Source organism: Sus scrofa, chromosome 8 (assembly GCF_054392235.1).
Source record: "Sus scrofa isolate SSC_HxYL_T2T_F1_AM1 chromosome 8, Sscrofa_HxYL_maternal_Yorkshire_Landrace_v2.0, whole genome shotgun sequence".
NCBI classification, from domain to species: Eukaryota; Metazoa; Chordata; class Mammalia; order Artiodactyla; family Suidae; genus Sus; species Sus scrofa.
In genome coordinates, this window is record NC_139390.1 from 108,101,679 (window position 1) to 108,115,946 (window position 14,268).

At 35.2% G+C, this 14,268-nt stretch overlaps 2 protein-coding genes across 9 annotated transcripts in view; one reads left to right on the forward strand and one right to left on the reverse strand.

Annotated features, from left to right (window-relative positions):
- Positions 1 to 14,268, reverse strand: part of ADAD1 (adenosine deaminase domain containing 1) — a 171,150-nt gene that overhangs the window by 90,760 nt on the left and 66,122 nt on the right. For 7 of the 8 annotated variants that reach the window (XM_084972986.1, XM_084972982.1, XM_084972981.1 and 4 more), the window contains one exon: positions 9,065 to 9,212. The exons of the other annotated variant lie outside the window; for it this stretch is intronic. In XM_084972986.1, the coding sequence (XP_084829112.1) occupies positions 9,189 to 9,212 (24 nt within the window). In that variant the 3' untranslated portion in view covers positions 9,065 to 9,188. Of the gene's footprint in view, positions 1 to 9,064; positions 9,213 to 14,268 lie in introns of those variants that run through there. 8 annotated transcript variants of the gene reach the window in all.
- IL2 (interleukin 2) lies at positions 5,929 to 10,661 on the forward strand. The gene is made up of 4 exons (NM_213861.1): positions 5,929 to 6,075; positions 6,166 to 6,225; positions 8,484 to 8,630; positions 10,443 to 10,661. Exons 1-4 carry the CDS (start codon positions 5,929 to 5,931, stop codon positions 10,551 to 10,553), a joined length of 465 nt encoding a protein of 154 aa, NP_999026.1. The 3' UTR covers positions 10,554 to 10,661.

Genomic DNA, 14,268 nt, shown 5'->3' on the forward strand with positions numbered 1-14,268 from the left:
TCATGGGATTACTCATTCATTCAAAGGTAAGTGTTGTGTGCTTTCTTTTATGCTACTTTGTCATTCACACAAGAGTCCACTTAGGTCCATACTGTCATTTTAGAAATGAAAAAACAGGTTCAGGGAAGATAATTTGTACAAGGTCACATAGACAGTGAGTGATAAAGAAGATTGGCACTTAGGTCTACCTGATTCCAATTCCAAATATGGACCCGAGTGTATTAATATAAATGCCAAGTGACATACATTTCATCATTCCCACTCCTTTTTCCCTCTTGCTCCACCCTTATTTGATAATATGGGAACTATGTAATTGATACAGAAATACAGGTTTATACCACTGATAAGAGGTGCTACGTCGTTAAGAACTTTGAATAAATATCAAAAGGCTTAAAATATTCATGTTCTTTGAACCGATAATTCCAATTCTAAGATTTTTATCCTAAGAGAAGAATCAGAAATTTGCACAGGAATTCCCTGGTGGCTCAGCTGGTTAAGGATCTGATGTTGTCATTCCTATGGTGCAAGTCTGATCCCTGGCCTGGGAACTTTTGCATATTATTTTATTAATAATAATAATTAAAAGACTGGCACAAATATCTATGTGCAAAATATCTTAGTGAATTACAGCACTATCCATAATTGTGAATGATTGGAATTAATGTAAATTCCAATAACAGAATACAGTCACACAATATAATTCTATATAGCTATTAAAAATATTTTAGAACACTTAATATGAGATATTTATAATACATGATCCACAGAAAAAAGATTGGATGGACATAAATACCAGTATGTGATAATAATAGTTAAATCTACCTAGTAACATTACAGCTGATTCTCAATTTTTTTCAGTTTCTTTGTATTTTCCAAATTTTCTATAATAAATATGTATTCTTTTGTAATTAGATGTTATATAGCTTTTAAACAAAAAATCAGGTTATAACCTTTAAAAAATATATTTGTATTAAAAACAGTAATAACGGCCCCAAAATGGAGTCACTTATCACTAAATCAAGACTTAATTACAGTTTTGGCTTTCCCAGAAATTCCAGTCAGGAACTGCCTAATTAGCATTAATTAATCTGTCTGATAGACCCCTGAAATCCTAAAGGAAAGTAACACTACAATAACCAAACCACTAGTTTAACTTTATTCTCATTCCCTTCCAGCTATAAAAATTTTTCATTTTGTATGACTCCCCAGAGTTCCCTTCTAACTGCTAGATTAGATATTGCCTGATTCAAATTGACTTTTGGGCAAATAAACTTAACATTTTTAGTATGCCACAGTTTATATTCCAACATCGGGAATGATGGAACAATGGACTGTCAATGATATATCCAAAACCACTGTAGGAGAAAACAGAACAAATAGTTCACAGAGAACTTAGAAACAAAGTTAGGGAGGAAAAGTAATTAGATGAAGATGAGCTTAAGTGAATGTAAATAACTTTATTTTCACAATTATTTATCTTGGTAGAGAAGAACTCTAATATTTATTTGTAAGTTGTACGACTTAATTCTTAATGTACAGAGAAAATAAAGGTCTTCATGAAATATACACGAGCCAGAAAATTTCTTTCCTTAATTTTGCTGTGAAATGGGTATGGAAGTGCTTTACTAATCCATTACTATAACCATCAGACAATTGTCATGTTCTACCTCTAGAAACTGCTATGTGACTTGTCACAGGGATCTGATATTACACAAAAAGTAAACTTCCAAAGATTCTGAAGATACTTTCATTCTCACCCCATTTCTTGGTTGACAAATGCAGACAACTGCCTTGTGTGATAGCATGTCAACTGTAGAGCACTGCACTCCTAAAAGTACAGTGCTGCTCAAATCCACATGGGATACCATCATTTTCTTACTTTAGGTATGGGAGAAATGTCAGGAAATATCAACCGCTCCAGTGCTTTTTACTCATCAGCTATCACTGACAAGAGTGAACTGAGATGGAAGATGGGCACAATTTAATTGAACTTTTTCTATATAGTATAATGGGCCTAGAACATGGCATGACTATTTAACATGGGAAATATATGAGATTAGAGGTCAGAAAGTATTGAGTTTTGTATTGTTCTAACTTCACCACTAATTTAAGAATGTAATCTTGCGCAAGTCACTTAAACCTCTACAAATGTCAAATTTTTTATCAGCAAAATGTGACTCAATAAGATAATGAATTTGAAGAAACACTGCAAAATTAAAGGTTCCAAGGAAATAATTCTTCCACCCCCAAAGGTTATGAACATCATTAAAATTTACAACATGGAAGAGCTCACACAGAGACCTAACTATGATCCATGGACAGATATACAGAAATGGTATCATATTACAGAGAATCACAGGTCGAAAAAAGACAAAGAATGGACACCAACCTATGCCTGAAGAAAGCTCTATTTTCACAGGAAACACAGAGCTCCTAGCTAAATTCTGTTTAGGTGGTATGAAAATTATCCAACAATATGTCCTAACTTCAAAGGGAAAGAACTGTATCTTGAAAAGTGAAGAGGCCTTTAGAGAAACCAACAAGAGATGCATTAACTCAGGCTTCAAGCTCCAGACCAAATTAAAGTTTCCCAAAGCTGTGAAAGAGGCCCAGAAAGAAGAAATTCTTGCAGAAGGTAGAATCCTTGAAAGCCAGCTTTGATGGATTTGATGGATAGACAATTATGCAACTGATTGACCAACCTCTTCCGGGAGGCAGCTTCAGGGACTAGGGCTTTTCTTTTTAATGGACTTGGGCTATTCCTGCGTCTAAGAGGCTGACTCACAAACAATGCTAAGCAACTAAAATAGCTTCTTATTGAAGAGGAAAATTAATTTTCAAAGGGGAAGTAGGGGGTGTGACAGACATGGTAGTTAGCAGTCTACTACTGACTCTATCACACCACCATAGCCAGAAAAGCCTGCTGACGTGTCAGACATGTTAAAAAGTGAAAGTTTGCCACAGTGCATGTAGCTTTCTCCTCAGGTATTTCAAGAAAGAAATTATAAGGCCAACTTCCATAATTATGCCTGTTATACAACAATAAGGACAAACCAGGGGCCTAGGAATTCAGTTTTCTAGAGAGTCCCATCAATATAGCCATATACTGACCCATTCTCTAATGGAACTAGCTGGAGAAATATAAATATCAAGACTATGAGAACATCAAAGGCCTCACTGGAAAAGCCCCCACACAGAAAAATGTGTGGGTGTGAATTCTTCCATTCTGGAAGGGTAAAGGCCTGAGCTGATGATGCTGGGATGAGACACTGAAGGCTTTAGAGAAGCGAAACAAGCATAATAAAGTTGACACACGGATTACCAAATAGCCTTTCCCTTAGAACTAATGCTAAATTTGTGGTTTTGATTTGAAAGGTACAGAGAGACATTCTGTATTTTTTAGTAAAAAAGGGAAAAGACCATGATCATTTGTGTCTGTCTCTATTTCTAAAAGAAAAAAAATATTTGCCTCTAATCAGGCTTTTTCTTCGTTTCTTCCCCTTGAGGAACTGTACACTTATTTTAAAATTTTATGAAGACGTTTTATATTCTTCAGAGTATTCCCTAATGCATGGAAAAAAAGCAATGAACCATTTTTCTCCGTTCTTTTTAAGTACAATTAAGTGTTCCCTAGAATGTGTAACCTTTCCTGCCTACCCACCCTCATCTTAATTCTAAAATTACACATCAACATTTAAACCATGTTGTCAAAATTCAGTTGAAAGACATATTCCTTCAAAATTCTTTATAACCACCTTTCTTGATGCAGCAATCACCTTTTACCCGGGATTACACTTGTCTATATGTATGTCTCCTCTATTACATACAAGGTTCTTGGAGTAAGAATACAAATGATCAGTGTGTGGACTTTGGAGACAGAATATTTTGATTTCAAATCCTTGTTCTGCCCTAAACTGTCAGTAAGGGCCAAATAACCCAGAATAAATAACTTAACTTCCCTGAGCTTCAGTTTTCTAACCTACAAAATGGTACCATGACTTAACAGGTATGGCTTAAACTAGACTGTGCCTGCTCAGACTTTTTTCTTTCTCTATACCTGATGGCATCATAAGTACTAGGTAAATATCTGTTTAAAAAACAGACAAGAAATGAATAAGGCAGTAACAACAGAGAAGTTACAAGAAATATCTTTGAAAAAGAATTTCCCCAATTCCTCCTAGTTTAAATTAGATATATGTATACCATCATTCAGGCATCATAGTTAAGAAAAAAATGAACACAATCCTAAATGTCCTACCTGATCTAATGACTGAAAAATACTGATCTGATTATTATTATTTCATATATATGTAATATTATTATTACTGTTACATTCATAGTGTTGCAGGTGCTTCAGAGGCTGTGTTAAAAAGTAATAACATAAAAACTAGAAACTTCTGGATTGGTCTATAAATGACACACACATGAAGCCTATTATAAAACTAGCATCACTACCCTTGGATTTAAACCCTTCTCTGAGTATCTGTCACAAGTTTTTTGTAATATTTTATTCATTTTTTCATAACAATGTTCTAAGACGAACAATGGATACCCCTCTTAGTAACTTCTGTTGATTGAGTTCTGGTCTCTGAATTGTAAGAGTAATCTTGGAAGAACTGAGCCCAAATACTTCAGCTTAGAGAACTGCTCTCACTCCACAAAACATACTCATACAAACATACTGTGGCTCACTGTGACCTTCTGGACTGCTTATTACCCTGCTTTTCTCACCCCTGCTCACAATAATTAGGCCAGTACTGGTACTCCTCAAGCTGGCCATATTATCTTTCTCCTAAAGAATATACAAGTGGTATTCCAGAAATTCCAGTCAGTAAGCTTCCTATAAACAAATAAACTTGAGGGTGCTTACTATAATGGTCATTTTCTGCCTTTACTTAGAGAAATAAAAGCAATCTGTCCAATAAAGAGAATAAATGAAATGGACATGAAGAGGGAGAAAGCTCTCATAGCTCAGACAGCTCCTGAGAGACTGAGAAGAAAAAGCATTATCGGTTCTGGCAACATTCCAACTCTCATTATAGCCACCTGATGCCCAGCAAAAATAATAAAGGAGCCCCCCGCACCCCCCCCCAAATCTGTCAAAAAAAGAGACAAAACCCCATCAAATCTAGCATTAGTAGTCCTTCCTATGCAAACCCTTTTCTGGGTTTTTAAGGGTTGTTAAACACCATATCCTAATATATGATATGTATGTGTGTATATATATATATATATATATAATCAGACATTAAGAGATTTTAAACAGATGTTAAAATAGCATAAAATAGTACCTCAAGCTCAGTGGGCATTCTATATATTCTAATCTCAATATCTCTAGCTGATTGTGTAAGAAGTAATCTATCGGGTTGTACTCATTAGCTCAGTCATTGTGGAGATAAAAAGGTAAAGCCATCCTGAAACAGGAAACCAACACTCTTCCTGTTTAATCAACAAATCTAAACATTTATTTTTTTTCAACTATTTACTCTTGCTCTTGTCCGCCACAACATGGTGCTCCACATGTTCCCCATAGTTTGTGACAAAAGAAATTTTTCATGAGCCACTTTTGTATCCCCACCCCCTTAAAGAAAGAGGGAGGAAAAACTGTTTCATACAGAAGGCGTTAGTTGTATGAATTAGAACTGCCACCTAAGTGTGGGCTAATGTAACCAAGAGGGATTTCACCTACATCCATTCAGTCAGTTTATGGGGGTTTAAAGAAATTCCAAAGAGTCATCAGAAGAGGAAAAATAAAGGTAATGCTTTTTGCCACACAGGTAGAATCTTTGAAAATATGTGTAATATGTAAAACATTTGACACCCCCATAATATTTTTCCAGAATTAACAGTATAAATTGCTTCTCTTGTTCAAACGCTTCCTATCAGCCTCTCTAATCACTACTCACAGTAACCTCAACTCCTGCCACAATGTATAAGATGCAGCTCTTGTGTTGCATTGCACTAACCCTTGCACTCATGGCAAACGGTGCACCTACTTCAAGCTCTACAAAGAACACAAAGAAACAACTGGAGCCATTGCTGCTGGATTTACAGTTGCTTTTGAAGGAAGTTAAGGTAAGTTTATTTCCTTTCTTACTAAAATTATTACATTTAATTTTTCTAACTGGAGCTTTTTTTAAAATAACATCTGTTATGCTTTCTCAGAATTACGAGAATGCTGATCTCTCCAGGATGCTCACATTTAAATTTTACATGCCCAAGCAGGTAAGTACAACTTTCTATGTTCAATTTACATTTTAATAAAATTGAAAATAATATGAAAATATGCACACTGGCTGAATTAATAGCACTCACCTGAAGAGAATTAGTAACTTCAGCATCTTTTTTAAAACCAAGTTTGATAATGAGGCTTCTGAAAAATGCCTTTGCCATTATTTTTTTTTTTTATATGTACTTGTGTGTGTTTAGGGGTAGAGGAAGTGGGAAGAATAGTATTCTCACTTTACTGCTGGGACAGTTTTTAAAAAGATTGTGTTGACTTACTGTTTAATTAAAATATGTAAAACAAAGAGATATCTGATTTTATCACTTTACCATTCAAATTAGCAAAACTGATTTCAGAAGCCCCATTTAAAAAAATCCTTTACTGTTTTAGGAAAGATTCCTAAGGATCTGTCTTCAAGAGGGAGCATAGCAGTAATTGACAGCACAGATTCTAGGGCCCAATTATCTGAACTGAAATCTCAGCTCTGCCATGTCTGAGCTCTTGTAACCTTGGGCAAGTTACTTATTCTCTTTGTGACTCAGTTTTACCTCCTTATGTAAATGATAATTGTTTATACTTTTGTGAGCTTTAGTGAGTAAATGCAAAGTACTCAAAACAGCGTCTGGTATATGGCATATGGTAAATACCATAAAGCATTAGGTATGAGTAGTAATAATAAAGACAAAACTCCCCCTGGAGAGTATAAAGTAAAACTTCGGACTCACAAACATCTCTTACATCAAAAGATCTAGAGGCTTCTGATGTGATTTATGTTTCAAGACTAAAAACTTCATTTGGTCATTTAGGGATTCAGATAGTTAGATAAGCATCATCCAAGCTCCCAGAGCTACCTTAGGCATGTAAATTTTCCTAGTGGTTGTGCCAGTCAACAGATAATGTGCAAAACTTTGGTGCTAGAAAGAGCATGTCCCAGGATGAATAGCCCAGAAAAAATTGAGATTTATGGGTCATGGATGTAATCCTGCTGATCCAACTCTTATAAATTCAAGGAAGTTATGCTTCAAACTGCCCTTCTGAAAGATAACAAGGAAATCCGATGCTCCTCCAACATAATCATAAAGACACTAGATTGTTTTTTTGAGGGAAATAACTCTAAGTTGTTCATGCCAAAACCATAAACCCTGAATTTGTAGAAGCAAGTTGAAAGGGTATTAGATGAAAATGTCCTAAGAAGTATGTGGCTCTAGTCTTACCTCTCCCTCTAAAAACTGTTAGATAACGAGATTATGTACATAATTTAAAGGGTGGTGGAATTCTTTGAAACCAGTTTCTAAATGACAATGCAAAATCTATTTGAAACCAAAAGTAATGTGATAAACTCCATTCATTTGTTCATTTTACAACCATCCTATGTTTTCAAAAGAATTTGGAGAGCTAAAAACATTTACTTTAAATTATGTTAATGATATTTAAAAAAAAAAAAGAACTGAAATTTAGTCCTGGCTCCACCTAGTCATGTGGTCTTGGGGAAGACACTTAAACTCTGAGATTTGGTTTCCTTATTTGTAAAACGTAGGTAACACACTGCAGTATCTATCTCCAAAGTGGCTAAAATGGGCTTGTTTAGGACAAAATTATAATTATTTTGAAATTATAATGTACCATACTAGTATGGAATATTATCATTATATATGAGTGTGCACGTGTGTTTGTGTGTAGGTCTAAATCAGGAGGCCCATCCCCAAATGCTTCATATATTTTGTTTTTATTTAACTGGGACAAATAATTTTTTAAAATGCATCTTAATGTACTTATAATAGGAAAGTAAGAAATTAAGATGTGACTTGCTATATTGAACCCTTACCAAATAGATACAATGATCTAATCTATAAAATATTGGGATTGTGACAGATGGCATCCAAGAGCTCCCTCTGTCTCTAACAGTCTATGATTCTCAACTCTTAGATTATTCAATATTAGAATCATAAAATGTGATCCTATACTTCCACATGGCTACTCTGGTTCTAATAATTTCTATGCAGACTAGAAAAGAATTCAATCTCTATTGGTGATCTGCATTTGGGTGTGGAAACGTTAACTTTGCAAGGCCAAATTAAGCTGAAATTAATGACTCATTATTTGTTAATTAATACTTAATGCTAACCATGGGCAGCTAAACTCTAGTTTTTCCAGTTGTATAATGTAAACCATATTGGTCTATTTTTATAATAGTGCCAAGAATACTGAGAACTGCCACTATTAATAAATTTGCTAATTATTTTTATTACTATTCAAGGCTACAGAATTGAAACACCTTCAGTGTTTAGTAGAAGAACTCAAAGCTCTGGAGGGAGTGCTAAATTTAGGTCAAAGCAAAAACTCTGACTCAGCAAATATCAAGGAATCAATGAACAATATCAACGTAACAGTTTTGGAACTAAAGGTAAGATATTACTTTATTTGCTCTCCTGGAAATAAAATAAATGGAAGGGCATTTCAAGGAGGTATAAAATTTTTGGTATTTGTGAAGTACTCATGTATTCTAAGCGCACTGTGAACATTAAGTTATTTTTACGTTAGGTGATAAATTGTGGAGCTGGGAAGTGTTTTAGAGAGTTTCCACCTACCATCTACTCAGGGACAAGCCCCCACCCCTGTACTCTGTCACCTCTCACATTAACACAAAACTGGGGGGTGGAAGAAGACACTGAATTGAATTCCACAGAAAACAGACAAGTTTCATTATATTTTTTTTTAATTCCTTCAGATCATTTTCCAGAATAGCTAATTCTGATTACCTGAAAGCTTTTTAAAATGGGGTTTCCTATCATTTGACAGAAAGACTAAAGAGATTTGACTAAAAGAAATGGCAACAAGTAAAATGGTCAATGGACCAGATAATTAATTTTTATTTAGACGTAATACTCACTTTCAGGACGTAAGTATTTTTAAACGCATAGGAAGTGTGAAATATACAAGGAACTCAGGTGATGTGAGAGATTCATGGCTCTATTTTTTCATCCATCTGCCAAAGTACAAAGTTCATGAATTAATAGATATCCTAAATAAACAGCATAATTTTAATTACAGAGCAACCAAGTTTCTAAAAGTATGTAACTCTAGTTGATTCCAAATAAGAGTCTCTTTATTAGTAGACTGTCTCTTTCCCTTTAATTTAAAAAATACATTGAGATCAATGTCATCTAGTGGTTGATGGACTCATTTTATCATCTATGTCGAGTCAACATCAGAAAAACTCATTCTAAATTCTAGATGCAAAATCAGGATAAAATAACGTGAAAATCAGAAAATGAGTTTCAAAAGCCGATACTTTAAAAAATCTAAATCCCCAAGAGGTTACAATTTTTAAATGATTATCTATAAGAGGGTATATAACACGGCAATAGTTTATTTCATTAAACACTTTATCTCACTTGAATTATGTTTTCAGGACAGGAATTACTTCAAATTTAAAAAAGCCCTCTCTTTTAATCTCATTACATATCAAAATATTTTCTTGTTAGCTTATTAGCTAGAAGCATAGTTGAAATAGTTCCTATCAGCAGAGGAGGTTAACATCTAAAAAGTTAGTTCATAGAATTTTACAGTGAACTAATGTTTAGACATTTAAACACTGGTTTAGAATCACAGTCTAATGTTTAGACTTTTAAAAGCTGGTAAACTTAACTGCATTGATACTTAGGTGGGATGGGAGTGGGTATGAGTATTTATGAAAACGTTCAAATTATTCCCCAAACAAATGCTTATGCTAACTTACTCTGGGCTGGTTCTATCCTGCTTTGGGGAAAATATGAGATTCACTCAAGCAGAATAATAGGAGATTTAGGTTTAGAAATGAAGAAATTATAATGTGCTTATCACTACATACATGTAACCTACATATATGTACATATATATATATATAAAATACACATTCCCAGAGGAAAAGAGGTTTAACAACTTTAATTTTGCATGCAGCACTTAATGAAGTATTTGTCTCTAACTATTTTAAAATGTTCACTGAGACTGACAGAATTAACAAATGAGGAAAAGTTCAGCTTGCATGTCATTATCACTGGGTATCATAACAATTCTGGCATGTTATTTTGATCAATTTCAAGAAAATGTAAATGATTAATATGTTTAACACAACTGAAAATAAGGGCCATTAAGTCTTTAAGACTGCAGTTGATAATAATTAGATATAAGGTAAACTACCCTGAACTAAACAAAATTAAAATGTTTTCTTTTACAGGGATCTGAAACAAGTTTCAAATGTGAATATGATGATGAGACAGTAACTGCTGTTGAATTTCTGAACAAATGGATTACCTTTTGTCAAAGCATCTACTCAACACTGACTTGATAATTAAGTGCCTCTCATGTTAAATGTATCAGGCTTTCTATTTATTTAAATATTTAAATTTTATATTTATTTTTTGATGCATGGTGTTCTAACTTTTGTAATACTAGTCTTCAGATGATAAATATGGATCGTTTTAAGATTCTTTCTGTAAGCCCTACGGGCTCTAAAAAACTCACTTAAATTATTTATCCTGAAGTATTTATTTTTATATTGAATTATTAAATATAATGTCTATGTAGGTCAGTTAATAAAAGTATTTAATAAATTTGATGAATAAAAACAAGTCCAGGTGTTTTTTTGGCTGCACCCACAGCATGAAAAGTTCCTGGGTCAGGGATCAAACCAGAACCACAGCAGTGACAACACCAAATCCTTAACCATTAGGCCACCAGGAAACTCCAAGCCCAAATGTCTGTTACTCTGGGAACAGCATAGAGTAAGCAGTAAAATATTTCTGATTTACTAATGTAAACTCATAAGATGGTTAAGATGCTTACAAAAGTCACTCTTTCCCTGAAGAGAGATAAGGAATAGGGAAACGGGCGTCTCCAAAGTCCTTGCTTTCTTCTTTCATGAGTTGAATAGATTCTTAATTTTTTTTAATTTAAGTACAGTTGATTTACAATGTTGTTCCAATTAGATTCTTAATTCTAATCTTAGAAAACCCCATCAAATTATACTATTTTCTTTCTTTAGGTCATGCCTTAAAATTTACACAAGATGACAAAACAAAAACATTCTTGAAACCCTTTATTTAATTGGTGTCTCTCTCTATCCATTCTCCAACATCTTATATCACACTCTGACCTCAGACAGCTCACCTGCAGGACAGCCTTCTGGCTTTCCATTGGGTCCTGCATTAGGGAAACTGGTAGGAGGTCTGATGGACTATACATATTCCCCTGACTCTCCCTGTGGAGTAGCCACTTGATGGCTGTGCCTCTTGACTGAAGAACCCAGTTTCTCTCAAGGTGGCTCTCTTTGGACTTTTCCCTTCTGGGTTCTGCTACACTTTCCTTCCACTCCTCCCTTCTAGCCTAAAGATAGCAACATTTGTAATATTAGCAACTCCAGGATACTATACTATCCCTTGAAGCTTCCCTGTATCCTGATCACAGTTTTGTAATTTGTCTCTTTATTAGATTCTCCTTGAGTTTAATTGAGTATGCCATCTGTTTCTGAGTCAGACACAGTGATTGTATTAGAAATAGCTCTAAGAAATGGATCCTCAGAATAGAATTCTGGGGCTAAGTAGTTCATATATTTAAGGAGCACAACGAAATTAGGACATGAGAAACCTATGGGATGTAGTAGTAACCTGATTATTCAAATTATAACCGATGGTATCATAGAATAAAATGCAAATGGAGAGCAAGATGTTGTGAGATGAAATGACTGTGACATTTAATTGCTATAGCAATAGTAGTTATAAAAATTGTGATTATTACCTGGATTGTTCTTGTGGTCCCAGAAGAGAACAAAGGCAAAAAAATTGAAGTTATGAATATACAATTAGAAATATTCACAGACAACCAGAAGTCTACATGGGCAGTTCTGAAGGGATTCCTTATCTCTTGTAGTCAAAAGGCATATATGAAGAGGGCAAAGCCAAGGGTCTGATGTAAGGTTTGCAAAGATGTAGTGCCAATTACAACCTTAAGCCTTCTGGGTCTTACACTAAGGAAGGGAAGGAGTGGCTCTGAGATATAGGATGTGGATATTCTGTCAGACATAGAAGCTAAGAACCTTAAACATCTGTCTTTCCTGTTGACAGAAGCATCTCCTTTTCATTAATATTATCCCTTCTGAGGAAAAAAAAAATTTCTTAAACACACTAAAATGGCAGTTAAGATCTCAACATTGTTGGGGTGATGAGATAAAAAGTGTTTAGACCAATGGGGTAAAAAATAAGTCATGTCTGGGTTACTCTAATTGTGATGAATACAACTCCCTGATATTCCAAATTTAATGAGATATTGCAAATGGCATTAATAGGCTCAGTAAATACTTGGACTCTACCATGGCCTCTTTAAATGATGTTGAAATGGATGCCAGAGCTTCCCTGTGGAAGAGGGAGTCCAGAGGACAAGGGAAATGGAACTGTTGAAATAGATCCATTATGTGCAGTCTTTTCATTTAGCCCAGGAAGATACTGAGAAATGCATGGGTAAGGGGGACACTAGCATCCAACAGAGTTCTGTGGTGGATATTTCATTAGGCCAGAAATGATAGATGCTGCTGCAATGGAACTGGTTTCCCTAATCTCCCCAGGAATAACATAAACCTGTAATGATAAAGGCAAGGTGGCAGCACTTACCCCTCAAAGACAAAGTGGAAGCAATCACCATAATAAACCAGAGGGCAGAGTGCTAATCAAAGTATTTTATCTGAAAAGATCCTAAATGATGGCTAAGATCCCTAAAACTTAGAAGGCTCTAATTCTGTTGGGTAGAAATGAGTGAAAGTCAACAAAATTGGAATTCATGACCTGTTAACAGTTTCTGGATTTAAGCCACTTCATAGACCTGGTATCCCTGCCTCAGGTGGAGGATGCTGGATTCCTTTAAGGAAAGATGCTGTAATATAGCCACAGATATACACTGTAAATATTTTCTCAAGACATTTTGGAAGAGCTATTTACAAGGGATATTTCACTCAGGAACGGGAAATATCTAGATGTTCTGAGGGCTATTAGATAATGGCTCTAACGGACCCTATAATTCTGAAACTCCACTGTGAGCCACCAGTCAGCATGGGGACTTAGCCCAATGGTGTATTAGCCTGAGTACCTCTCAGGAGAGCCCAAAGCGATCACAGACTCTCCGGTAGCCTACCCTATAGTGGCCAGGGAGGTGCTCTGTTCAGACGCCCTTCAAGAAAACATATCTCCAGGATGCATAGTTAACTAACAGTCTCTAAGTTGTAATTTGCAATTACATGACATGGGCAACAGAATACCTTAAAGTGTTGTCCTATTGATATATCAATTCTACTGCTCTCTGCTTTATAAGTCTGGAGGATACTTAATCATTTTACTATTTCACAGAGGATCAAGCTGGTCCATTACATTGGTGATGTTATGGTAACTGGATTTGTTGAGAAGTAACAAGTAGGAGTCATGCCTGAGTAAGGCAAATGTGGGACAGAAGAAGGGAGATACGTTTAGGGATGTGTCACAAAAATGAAGTTTCTAAGGGTACAGCAGTTTCATGGATTTTAGGAGATTCCTTTAGAGTGGAGCACAAGATGCTGTGCCTTGAAAGTAATCTACGAAGGGGTATAAATCTTGGTGAGACCTCTGGAATTTGAAAGTACACTACATATACTACTCTTACACTTTTTTGAGGGGTAGTGCATAAGGCTGTCAGTTTTCAATGAGGCCTGAAGCAAGAAGGGGCAATATAGCAGGTCCAGGCCTCAACTGAAATTCATCAGCCACGTGAGATATATGATCCAGCCAATCCAGTGGCATTCAAAGTGTTTGTGATAAGGATATTGTTAAAAGCCTCTACAAAGCCCCTGCAAGATAATGACCACAGAGTCCTAAGTTTTTAGAAAATACCATGCTCTACCCTGCAGATAATTCTCCATTTAAAAGCAGTTCCTGACTTGTGACAAAATCCTGGTAGAGACAAATGCCTGGCTATAGGACACCAAATGATTATGCAATCTGAACTGCCCATCATGAACGAGTTATTAACTGATATACTGAAAC